Source organism: Ooceraea biroi, chromosome 10 (genome assembly GCF_003672135.1).
Source record: "Ooceraea biroi isolate clonal line C1 chromosome 10, Obir_v5.4, whole genome shotgun sequence".
NCBI classification, from domain to species: domain Eukaryota; kingdom Metazoa; phylum Arthropoda; class Insecta; order Hymenoptera; family Formicidae; genus Ooceraea; species Ooceraea biroi.
Window position 1 is genome coordinate 3,557,041 of NC_039515.1, and position 12,598 is coordinate 3,569,638.

General features: G+C 43.5%; 4 protein-coding genes across 5 annotated transcripts; 2 read left to right on the plus strand and 2 right to left on the minus strand.

The window, feature by feature from the left end:
- Positions 1-937: 937 nt before the first annotated feature.
- On the plus strand, positions 938-5,053 carry LOC105278307 (serine/arginine repetitive matrix protein 1). Of its 2 annotated transcripts, XM_011337302.3 has the most exons (5): positions 939-1,093; positions 2,752-2,918; positions 3,152-3,918; positions 4,182-4,333; positions 4,449-5,053. In XM_011337302.3, the coding sequence occupies exons 3-5, from the start codon at positions 3,154-3,156 to the stop codon at positions 4,852-4,854; spliced, it is 1,323 nt and encodes a 440-aa protein (XP_011335604.2). In that variant the 5' UTR covers positions 939-1,093; positions 2,752-2,918; positions 3,152-3,153; the 3' UTR covers positions 4,855-5,053. The 2 variants fall into 2 exon arrangements, with proteins under 2 accessions (XP_026828970.1, XP_011335604.2); XM_026973169.1 differs by having other exon boundaries at positions 938-2,918.
- A 1,347-nt stretch (positions 5,054-6,400) lies between these two features.
- On the plus strand, positions 6,401-7,697 carry LOC105278306 (60S ribosomal protein L12). Its single transcript, XM_011337301.3, has 4 exons — positions 6,401-6,579; positions 6,710-6,783; positions 6,905-7,296; positions 7,668-7,697. Exons 1-3 carry the CDS (start codon positions 6,543-6,545, stop codon positions 7,289-7,291), a joined length of 498 nt encoding a protein of 165 aa, XP_011335603.1. The 5' UTR covers positions 6,401-6,542; the 3' UTR covers positions 7,292-7,296; positions 7,668-7,697.
- A 368-nt stretch (positions 7,698-8,065) lies between these two features.
- Positions 8,066-9,451, minus strand: LOC105278304 (derlin-1). The gene is made up of 2 exons (XM_011337300.3): positions 9,013-9,451; positions 8,066-8,875 (listed from the first exon to the last, which is right to left on the minus strand). Exons 1-2 carry the CDS (start codon positions 9,449-9,451, stop codon positions 8,553-8,555), a joined length of 762 nt encoding a protein of 253 aa, XP_011335602.1. The 3' UTR covers positions 8,066-8,552.
- Positions 9,452-9,746: 295 nt separating this feature from the next.
- Positions 9,747-12,136, minus strand: LOC105278302 (translocon-associated protein subunit alpha). The gene is made up of 5 exons (XM_011337296.3): positions 11,929-12,136; positions 11,233-11,409; positions 10,887-11,146; positions 10,474-10,741; positions 9,747-10,366 (listed from the first exon to the last, which is right to left on the minus strand). Exons 1-5 carry the CDS (start codon positions 11,990-11,992, stop codon positions 10,293-10,295), a joined length of 843 nt encoding a protein of 280 aa, XP_011335598.1. The 5' UTR covers positions 11,993-12,136; the 3' UTR covers positions 9,747-10,292.
- Between the last annotated feature and the right edge of the window lie 462 nt (positions 12,137-12,598).

Genomic DNA, 12,598 nt, shown 5'->3' on the forward strand with positions numbered 1-12,598 from the left:
GTAATGTCGGGATGATCGCAGCCCGCAGGTTCGATCCTCGCTAGAATCATTCTTTGCTAGGGTTTTTTCAATCACTAGTGGATTGGAAAAATGAGATAAGGTGCCGTTTCATGCAGCGAAATAATCGCCGCGAATGATGGTCACGTGATCATTCGCTGTTCGCTAGCGAGTAATCGCTGTTCGCTGAAAAGTTTCAGCTTGTAGCGAATATTCGCAAGGAGCGAATATGTCTGCTCCAACTAAGAATGTTAACTTTTCAAATTGAGTTGCAGACACGCGTATGTAATTATTAAATCTCAAATCTTCTAAAACGAGTTTAGATAGCACAGCATGAAAGAATCCATGCACTTTCCTTTCTTGAAAAATGGGTGCTATCCAATATTTCTTTTTACAATATCTTTTTTTTCCACTTTTTCTCAAATGTAAAAGTGTAGCTGCAACTGCAGCAGCTTTTCTTTTCTGTACAATATAATAATAATAATTTGCTTATTGTACATATTGTACATATGCAATAACCACTGCAGTTGGTGGTTATACCAAGTCCAGTTTATAACCGACTCGTCGTCCATTACAAAGATTTCAAGATTTTCCTACAAAGTAGTAATTTAATCTATATTTGTTAAATATAATATTTAAAAGCATTTCAAAACAACTATGTATAATAATTTCTTACTATTGTTGACATGCAACCATACAGATGCGACGCTCACAAACTATTCGTGGCGAATTATTCGCTACTCGCTAAAAATCATTCGCTGCATGAAAAGGCACCTATAGATCATGATGGCGACAGGGTTGAGCTCTGTCGTTAACATAGAGTGAGCAACCAATCTGATTCGCTGCGGGGATCGGCTGCGTTCCAATATTCAGCACTGGCAGTGAATTTTGGAACACAGCCCAATTAATCGATCGTTCCGCGACGACGAACCAAGTTCACCATCTACCTCGCGTCCGTTACCAGTGAATCGAGACTAGTGGAGAATGTCTCCTCCCCTACGGAGTAGAGTGAACATATTCGACGACGTCACGCGAGAATAAATCGCCGGGACACGTGCCAGAAAAGCAAGTTATCGGGTCGTCGCGTTGAGAAAAAGTGAGTGTCCGTTCGTCCCGCGGGTTACCCCGCAGGTAGCCGTCGATGATTGTCTCATTCCGAGTCCGGTTCGATCGCGCGAGGGTTAGAGATGGTCGATTGATTTTTCGGGTATCCGCGCCGGACGCCGTGGCGCGCGCTACCGAGCGCGGAGCGACGTTTCTTCGGGCGTTCTCGCGTAAAAGCCGTAAAAGCCGAGCACGTATTCGCCACTGACGTACGCGCGTACGTACGTACGTGCGTGCGTGCGTGGGTGCGTGCGTGAGAGACGACACCGTATTCGAATTCCGCACTTCATACAAGTAATCGGTGCTCTGTGACAGCGGCGTTAAGAGAGAGGTCGATGCTAGCGGGAGAGAGAGGGAGCAATCTGGTGCGCGACTGTGTGCACGCAGAAAGGCGGCTTGGCGAGCGAGAGAGTGAGAGGACGCGAGAAAGCGGTAGATCGAGTGAGCGAGCGAGCGAGAGAGAGAGAGAGAGAAAGACCGGGAGAATGGGAGCGAAAAAGAGGCGCCGCCTTCGACCTTCGCTTTTACGAGACGAAAAAGCGAAGGGGGTCGGGCGCGAGCGAGCGAACGTGCGCGCGCGCGCTTATACCGGTTACGCGGGCTTTCTCCCTTCGGGCGGTTCTCTCTCGGGTCGTCCCGGATCGCGGCGACCGGCGATCCTCGTCGCGGTGTTACCCGGGTAACCACGCTCCTTGAGCGTGGCGTCGTCGCCGCGGCTCGCACGGTACCGCCGTTCGCGTTTGAAGACCCGCGCTTGGGGTTTTGGCGTTATGCGGCACCGTGGTGTCAGCCGAGCCACGATACGTCGCGTTAAAGAAAAAAAAAACCCTAAAAAAAGAAAAGAGTGCCACCATACCCCAACAGGGTCAGATGATGACATCTATAGAAGAAGTAAAGAATAGAACGCGTCGCGAGTGTACCGCGGGTCGACCAGGGCGATGTGTCCGCGACACGTCCTCCTCCCGCCGCGACGGGCAAACGCGTCGCGGAGGCAGTGCCCGGCCGCTGTCGCGAGGGCAATGCCTGCGAATGTTGCGAGAGTGATGTCCGGGCACGCGATGCACGAGCGGGCCGGACGATCCGACGTCGCCCGGATCGATCACCCGGTCGACCGAATGTCGATGCTAAATTGGGCGCGCGACGTGCCGCCGCCACCGCGTCCGTCGGCCGTGTCCGCCGCTGTCGCGAGTGCCGCCGAATGCGGCGTATCGTAGTGTATGTCGGCGCGTTACTTCTCGGGTGATGCCCGACGGAGCCGCGTGTTCTCAATCGCGATATGGCGATTGAGGACCGTTGTCGCGACGTTCGTTCATGTTCGCGGCCTCGGTTGAGGACGCCCGTCCGCGCGATTCGCCGGGTTTGAATCGCGTGCGGAATCGCCGCGATCCCAATGCGAGCACGCATGGATCTGTACACTGCAATCTCTGGACGTGCCGTGAGTGGCCGACGGTAAGGCGTCGTACGATGCCCGCCTTGCGACGGAGACGCATCACGTACACATTGTGGACACTGTCGCAAAAAGTCGGGACTCACGTGAGAAACAAACGCCCCCGAAAACACACGCACTTTAGAGAATGCTAACTTTATATCGTCGTCTCTCGACGCGACTCCGGTGTACCAGATTTGTGACATGTAGAATTTTTCGCCTAGGCAAATCAATCCTAAGGACGAGTGCTTCTGCTACTACCGACGGTCTTTCGGCGCGTTTGCAGCAGTCAGCGCGTTATCCTTGTCGCAGCATTGTCTACAGAATAACGTTATTAATACGTTATTGATAAACTACAGATATCTTTGGTCTTCCGTCTTTCTATTATAAGGTAAATTGACAAAAATTTGACATTTCATGTTAAGAGTCAGTGTAGTGAAAGATTCCAAAGAGTTCCATAATACTATCATTTCTTAAAATAAAATTCACAATTTTGATGTTGCATCAGAATGATACAAATGCTTTCTTATATTCTTTAATTCAAAACAATATTTTCTTGTCTTGATTAAGCAGTTATGAAAGGCGACAAAATAATTAAACATCCGTCATTCTGTCTTCCATCAGAAATGTCATCTCGAGATTACGACAGAAGGAGGGGCAGCAGCAGCTCGAGTCGACTGCGAATGGACACAAGCGTGTCTCAGCCGAGGTCACACGGCGAGAGTTCCAGCAAGCGAAAAGAGATAGACAATGTGATGCGGAAGGCACGCGAGTCACAGTCGAGCTACTGGAACAAGAAGCTACTCGAGGCGGAGGAGCGCGATCCGAATCGGTGGCGTCACAGCGGTTACAAGGAGTTATACGTGGGCGGAGCCAGCAGTGGTGAACCCAGCAGAGGTCACCCGCGGAGCCCGCGGAGTCCCAGGCCGCGCAGTCCTCACAGTCCCCGTCCACGCAGTCCACGGGCGAGAAGTCCACGTTCGCCGCGCGAACGTTCCTCCCGCGAGCACACTAGAGGCAGGCCAGCCGCACGTAGTCCCAGCACAGGCAGCACGTGCTCCGACCGATCATGTTCCGTCTGTTCGCCAAAGGAACGACGACGCGTCGCGCCACCGTCCCGCTCGCGTTCGCGATCGATGACCCCGGTTCGTCCGCGGGTACACACCAAGGAAGTGGTTGCATCCAGTTCGCGGGCTCTGCAGCCACGCGCCAGGCCGCGTTCACCGCCCCTACCGCGTCCGCGTACACCACCGCCCGCACCGCAACCGTCACCGCGTCACCAGAAGGATTACAAGACCCTCAAGGAAAAGGAGACCAAGATACGTCGTAAGGAGAAGCACCACAGCAGCAGAATGCCGGAAGACCCACGTGTACCAGAAACTATATCATTGGTAAAACAAATGTTTACTTGCGTTATTATTGCTTTTGATAATTTTGTAATTCCATTAGAAGAGAAAGATTCGAGTACTATGCAAGTTCCGTGGAAAGGTAAGCTTAAGTAGTAATTTAAGATTACGATAAGTAATCTCGTAAGATTATATCGTGATACTTTTGCGCGATATTAAACATGCCTCGTGTGCACGACAGCGCGTACTAATTTCCCAAAAATAGAGATGTTACATATTAGGAAGTTTCAATTTTCTTGAAATTTAAGTTACGGAAGCCAGTAAAAGTAGAAAAGACACACTCGAGCCATGGAGCACCACAGATGATGCGGCCACCACCCGAATCGTCACCTAGCGATGATAGCGACAGCTCGTCGACCACGTCGCACGTTGGGCCGCCGAGAATGACACTGTCAGAGCGGTACTTCGTCATTATTAGACATTTCTCCGAGCTAAAATTCGAAATGAATCTACGGATTCATTCGAGTTGGGTTTTCCCAGTCATTAATAGATAATGATGGCATTTCTTTTCGTAGATTCGGCAAAATGGCACAATGGAGCGTGGATCGTAGGGATATGGAAAATATGCGCATTACAAAGGACGGTGAGAACGCGATGAAGGTCGTCATAGAGGGAGAAGAGAGGATCGCACGGCTGGGCTACGATTCTCCGCCGCCTGGTCATTACCCGGAGTCGCTCCTGGCGCAAGGGCCGAGGGGCCTCGAGTGCTGGGACGACGTTCGCGTTCGGTACGACTATTACAAGGCAAGAGGCTATCTTCGCGATCTTTCTCTCGACGATTACATCAAGTGGGAGGAATGGTGGTACAAGTATCAGGAGTGGCTTGAAGCCGAACGTTTCTACGAGCAGTGGGCCTCGTCGAACCGGCCGTCCGGCAGCAGTCGTAAGAGACGAGGACGGCGCAACAATTCCGCTCACTAAGTTATATATGACACGAATCTACTATTACGGATTACGTTCGATTAAATGACCTACAGGATGTACGATAACGTATGTGTGTTTAGATATATAAAGAGAAAAGTATATATAAATGCTCTATATACATCGTATAATAAAAAGTATGACTGTGGCAATTAAACTTTGTTTCCGAAAACGTATTAAAATGATTTGAGAGATTCTACGTCGAGTATCTTTTTACCCCGCAACCTTTGGCGCCCAAAATAGTTTTCATTTTGAAGCGTTTCGCGCCTCGAGAATTATTTGACCACGATGCACGAATATACAGGGTGTCCCATTTTATATTTGTCAGTAAAATATTTCGATATGACGTTTCAGACAAAAGTTATATGGCTTCGAGGGGGCAAGATGATGATATTCTCAATTTAATTGTAGATGGCGCCACTTTCGAGATTTCATCATGGCGGCCATTTTTTTAAATGGAAGTCGATTTTTCTCTCTAAGTGAAAGTTGTAGCTGATAATGAAACGAATACAACGGTTTTTTGTTTTTTGAAATTGGACCATTTTTCAGTGAGTTACAGCGTTCCAAAGTATACTGTTTTATAATTTAAGTATACACATAAACCAACTCTTGTATCGAAAAATTTATAGTAAATCAAGCACCCCAATTGTGAGAGGCAAGGGGACTCACATTAATAAAGCACCCCGAAGGGAACAGAAACCTACTACGTCCACGCCGTTGTTCCTGGGTAGCGCTAAAAGTAGGATAGTTGATAGAACGGTACACTTTGGGTAATGCAAATGCCGGCAGTATTGTAACTTGTAGTTCTCATAACTCGAATAATATTTAACGAAAAAATACTTTATTATAGTGTTTTGAAAAGCTCTCGAGGTAAGCTACAAGACTGTATAATGAGAAATAAAGAGATCCATTAAAAAAAGAGTTAACCTTCACATAAACCTTGACAGGTGCACCCAAGGTCAAATCAGTGGCAGCATCTTATGTCCCCCTTGAAGTCATAAAACTTTTGTAAGAAACATTTTTCGATACAAGATTTGGTTTATGTGTATACTTAAATTATAAAACAGTATACTTTGGAACGCTGTAACTCACTGAAAAATGGTCCAATTTCAAAAAACAAAAAACCGTTGTATTCGTCTCATTATCAGCTACAACTTTCACTTAGAGAGAAAAATCGACTTCCATTTAAAAAAATGGCCGCCATGATGAAATCTCGAAAGTGGCGCCATCTACAATTAAATTGAGAATATCATCATCTTGCCCCCTCGAAGCCATATAACTTTTGTCTGAAACATTTTTCTCTGAAACGACGTCGTATCGAAATATTTTACTGACAAATATAAAATGGGACACCCTGTATAGATGCAACATCAGTGAGCACTGATGCACTTAAAATATGGCGACCAATGGGAAAACTTTTCTTTTAGTAATTTTGCTAGTGACATCTTTCGATGTATGGACTCTCTCGCAAGATAGCGCTCTAGTGGAGAGTATTTTGGTTGATATTCGATGCTCTTGATATTCATGTTCTTTAACATTTCTCATTCGGTATCCGCTAGTATCCGGTAAAGTCCACGTTTCTTCTTTTCGTCGTAAGGTTTGTCGCGTGGAGACGTGTGTTCAGTAGTTTTCCGTAATCGGATTTCATCCGCGCTTTCTTGTAGAAATTTTTAACAGAAACTACTACGATGCCTCCCAAATTCGACCCAAATGAAATCAAGAAAGGTATCTTCCTATATTTTCATTCATTTCTGTAATATATTTAGAAAATTCAATAACCTCTTTATAATCGAAGAAACTTAAGTTTTGTGTTATTCATACACAAGTTTTTTACATTGCTCTCTTTTTTCCGCAGTATATTTGCGATGCGTTGGTGGTGAAGTGGGAGCTACCTCCTCTCTTGCCCCAAAAATTGGTCCCCTTGGTTTGGTAAGCTTGGAAAAAAATCTCGTGTAAACTTGATTACATAGAAACTGAATCGTCACTAGTAACAACCTTTTACAATTTTCCGTGCGTTATTACATGCTGATTGATTACATCCATATTTCAGTCTCCCAAAAAAGTTGGTGACGACATTGCCAAGGCTACCAGTGACTGGAAGGGTCTGAAGATCACGGTTCAACTCACCATTCAGAACAGGCAAGCCACAATCTCAGTCGTGCCGTCTGCGGCTTCCCTGATAATCAAGGCCCTCAAAGAGCCACCCAGGGATCGCAAAAGGCAGAAGAACATTAAGCACAGTGGAAATTTATCGTTTGACGATATCGTTTCCATTGCCCGCTCTATGAGACCGAGATCAATGTCGCGTACACTTGCCGGTACCGTCAAAGAGATCCTGGGCACGTGTCAGTCGGTTGGATGCACCATAGAAGGCAGGCCACCTCATGATCTCATTGACGACATAAACGCTGGAGAATTGGAAGTTCCTGAGGAATAATTTTGGTAGGTATAGGGCCCTTTGTTTCAACCTTTTCATTTCTGATGTTGACGAAGAAATGTTTGAGCAGTTTGCTGTAGTTGTTTGCAAATTATATAATTATGTGACTCATCATTAACAATCTCGCAAAGTTATTAGTCTTTAAATTTATGGTAGCGTTAAAGATGAAAAGTGTTAACTACGGGCCCTCGGTAGGGGTTGGCATCCCATCCACCTGTCCAGCATTAACATTATCAATCAATGATGGTGTTGGTGCTGGCAGGCACTTGGCCACTGAGGAAATAACCTCAATAAAAAATTATGTAACAATATTATTTGATGATGGAGCTATGTAACTTGCTTGGACTAAGTATTATGCATCTTTTGTTTTTTTCAGACTTTTGTAAGGTGCAGAAAATAAAACTTTTAAAAAGAAAGAAAAACATGTCATTTTTTTCATTTATCTTCCATATTTATTTGTTTTTATTTAGTTTTTAAATATGCATTGTAGCAATTAGCAGTGGTTAAATCTTACTTAAAGTATCGAAATATCGCGAGGATTTATATATAATTTATTTATAAATTGTTGAGAAATATTGGGGAAGCTCTAACTTTATATATTGATTGCCAAAATTGATTTTTTTGTAATGTGATATATTTAAATATTTTTATATTCAAAGCATAACAGAATTATTATATGCATATTGTACAGATATTTCTCCTTTCAATCTCATTTTTTTCATTCATTACTAAATATGAAAATGTACAAGAAAATTAATAATGAATAAATACAAATTACGGATAAGCATACTTTATTATCTAGTGCAGTCAGCTATGTATCGAGGAAACATGGTAATACTTCACAAAAAGATAACACACAATTTACATAAACTTTCCTATTTATCTTTATCAACTGTTTTCGTAAGAAAACATTCATGTGTATTATAAATAGTAATCATACAAAACTGTAAATAGTTTTACAACTTTATAATGATATGAAACATTCTTGTCCATTCATATTTATAATAGTATACAGGCATTATATCTTGTCATTAAATTATCTCAAAAAAAATGCATACATATTGCTGGATACATATTGCAAGGAGAGAGAGATTAAAGTTATATAAAAGTTTACAAAGATATTTGGAAGAATTGGTAACGCATATATTATAAAACAAATATGATGTATCATGAAACCTTATAAGTATTATAACTTATAGTTCGCAAAATAAGTAATAGTGGAAATTTTTTGTATTCGATAAATTTAAATAGAATCATGTAACTATTGACCTAAGACGTGACCCCTTCCCCAGTTGTGTCCACCAAATATATTTCTCCCTTGAGCTTGAGTCTGTCCTGCCACTGATCTCTGTGTTGGCGCACTCCCAAATGATACGTTCCCTCTCTCAGGTGGAAAGTAGCTTTCAAGTATCTTTGGAGTATTTAGCAATTCTGGGCCGCCGAGTTCCTGCGGATACTTGAATTTCAGGAAGATGTACAGGTGTCCTACCAAGATGCCGAACAACTCCATCATGCCTCCTCCGGAAATGATCAAGTTAAATCCGAACAGGACCCATGGCAAGTACATGGCCTTGAATTGCGTGCCTGCAAACAAATCAATCCCCATAAGCTGATGTAACACTGTCTAAATATTAGATTTTCACAAATCAATTGGGTCAGTTGATCATAGAAGTTATGAATAAAATTATACAAAAGACAGGAGTGTGTACGGTGACACGTACCGAACCAGAACTGCACGACAGCATCCTTGTTCAGCTGACACCAGACGTACAGCACACTGAGCACCATGGGGTCCATGAGCAACTGGAAATCGCCGATGAGCCCGATGATGACGCAGCATAGCCAGTTGAACAGCAGGAGGAAGAGATAATCCGCGGGCTTCTTGTCATACTCCCCGCGCTCTAGCCTCAGCGAGTAATTGTACAAGAAGTAGCAGTTGATCAGGAAATGAAAGCCCGTGCCCGGGCTGAGGGGATAGTAGAAGACGCTCGTCACCGCCCGCCAGATCTCGAAGTTGTTTAGAAACCGCTCGGGGTACAGTATCAGCGAGTGCGGGCTCAGGATGCCAAATCTGCCGAGTAGCGTCAGGATCGCGGTGCCCAGTAACCAGTGCCTCGTGAATATCGGCAGGGAATTGAACCAGTTGCTCATGTCTGACATCTCTGCCGCGTTTTCGCCTGCTCGCGCGCGCGTAAACACGAAACTGACGACGCTGCGCCAGCGACTGCGAGGTAATGACGTGTGATCACGGCACCGAAGGTGCAACGTCCACGACAGCGTTTGCTGTAGGTTACGTGTACACACGGCATACGCGCGTACAGGTTATGTCGAAGGGAGAAGAGTGGTGACGGCACGCGTCACGCTCCGGATTTCGAATCCGACGTGAGTGATTTTGACGTTTCGTCACGATGACACGTGAGAACCGCATTGAGCATTTAGATCAGATTACCAGGAGTTTGTACAAAATTGCGCGTTTATTGAATACATCAGTATACAATTACAGAACAATCACAATCTCGCTTCTGTTACGATACGCACACATGCATTCACATTGTTCGTATGATAATAATAATAATAATGATAATAATAACACTCTGCACAAGAGATGAATTATCTCGGAGAAAACTCAAAGCTAATTTACGCTAAGTACAGTGACTCTATATGTAGATTCAGTGCAAAAACATTATTATCAAGTCTCCCTGTTACGCTGTTGTCTGTCTTGAATGTACGCGTGTATATTACAGGAATAGGCATGTCCCTGTAATATCACGGTACATAACTGCATAGTTTTGTCTGTCATATCGTCTCTGAAATATCGATAAAAATTCTGCGTTACTTATTGGAGCCAGATATTTCTCGTTTACGCTTTAGAGACCTTAGCACTGCGACTCTTCTTATTTAAAACAGAAAAACAGAAAAATTATTGCATCCCTTTTACGTAATACAGATTTTTCTGTATCTGTTTTAAATAATGTACGTATATAAATAATTAACACATAGTTCAATCATCAGAACCAGCTGTCCTCTTCGCTTTTCTTTGTCGCGGACTCTGTTTCGGAGTCCTCGGAGATTTATCTGCAATGAAAATAATTGAATTAAAGCTTTCATAAAAGACTATTTGTTTTACGATTTCAGTTAACACGCGCGCGCGTAAATGTTCAGTAACTTTTGATTTCACTTACTGATTCTATTGAGAGTTTCCTTTGGCAACCAGTCGTAATCTACATTGTTAGGATTAGATGTGCCCATCTCTACCGGCGCTTTGCGAGTAGTAGACGAGCGCGATTTACGTCCTAGAGAAGACAACAATTGCTGACCTCCCACGAGCGTCAATATAACGCACGCCGTGAGGAATACGTAGAGGAAAACGGTTTCTCCGTCGAGGCCGTCGTCTATTTCTATGATTTGTACAGTTTCATTAAACACTGCCTCATTGTAGTTAATTCCATTCTGCAAGAGCACCAATCATAGATCATGATTCCATATAAGAGAGTTTATGTAAGATGCTTATATTCAGCTTTAGACATTGTCTTTTGAATCCTGACTTTTTCATGATACTAAATATTAAAAGTGCCGCGCACAAACTCGTATGTACCCCATCTCTGTAATTAAGATTGACGTTCAAGCCGAACGGCCTTCCGGCGAAGCTCTCAGATGGTAGGAAGGAGTAAGCCAACGTAACTTCGTGCTTAGGTTTCACAACCTTGTTGAACGTGAACGTCGAAAAGTTCTGAATATGGAAATTGAAGTCCATCGCGTAACGGAAGGACGCATCTAACGTCTCAAGAACGAAATCATTTTCACCCTTGTTAATGAAGCTGACGAGGAATTCTACTATATGTCCAGCTGGTAATTCTGTCGAATTTAGAACGTCTTTTAGTGCCACATTGAACATTGAACATTATAATCGTGATAGTAAAAGGTAAAAACAATTAACGTACCAAGAGTGGATAATGAATTGTGTACAGGTTTTGTGAAAAGTATTGTTGTGTCAGCATCGGATGAAGCATTACTTGTATCCTCCTCCGTTTCCTCATCAGTTATCACATTACCTTCTTCACCTTCCACATCGACAATATCGTCGATGTTCTCATCTTCTTGAGCATAAACGCCAAATCCTGATTAAGACAAAAATGAATGTAATGTAAAGATTTATTGAACTTCAATGCAACATTTAACAATGTCTTAATATTTATACTTTACATAGTAATAATAGAGTTGTACATGCACTATCATTTATTAGATAAAACATTTGGTGAGATCTTTTGCACAAAACTTAATATATTTCTAAATATTAATATTTATGACACTTTACAAAAATATAAAATACCAATCCAATTCTCTGGTTTATCAAAAATACTTTTTACTCGATAATAAATGTATCTTAGAAAAATCCGTGTTCTAAGCACACTGACAGCTGTGCAAACGCGCACAAGAAGAGCAATTGGGGCAACGACAGCTGGATTTCTCCCGATATCGAAAAACGCTATTCAATTACGCGAATCAGTCGTGCAAAACTATTTCGCTATCTCAAACCGACGAATTGCTCAAACGACCAGATGAAGAACCGAATGTAGCGGTTGCTTCCCTGCGCGCGGGTTGTGTACATCGCGAATAAAGCGTAAATCGCACGTTACCTGCGTTCACCGTGAGCGCGATCGCCGAAACGGCGAGCAAGAACAAAATGTTGAATCTCCTCATCGTGACCAGCTATCCGGCACGTGCTCGTTCTGTTAAGAATATCAATTAAATTCAACCTCACATGCGCTCGCTACGATACTACTGGTCCTACAGCGCGACGCTCCGGCATAACGCGACGACCACCATCACCAGCATCACCGGCGTGCTACGTGGAAGGTCGACGGGTAAATCGTCACAATGCGACGACAACGTGGAACATGAGAGCGACACAACGCGGCGCGGCAACACCGCCACGAACTACGCCGCGCAAGATGGCGCAACGATTTTCGCCGGCGGCGGAAGCGATCAGACGAGATGCACGCAATTGACGTCAGATGCAATTCGAAATTATTGAATAATTCAAAGAATCATGTAGCGATATGATTAATTTTCTTATTATCAATTAGATACGTGATACTGATTTTAAATAATTACAGTTTAGCTAGGTTAGGTTTGAGTTCAAGATAACTCATTAGCCCATCAACATCGCGACTAGAATCGAAATGTTAACTGTTTTTATGAATTTTGCGAAAGTAATACAATTTTATTTTCATTCTCAGAAAATAAAAAAAGGTTTTTATACCACTCTGTCGATGATCGTTTGAATATTATTTTGAAACAGGCGGT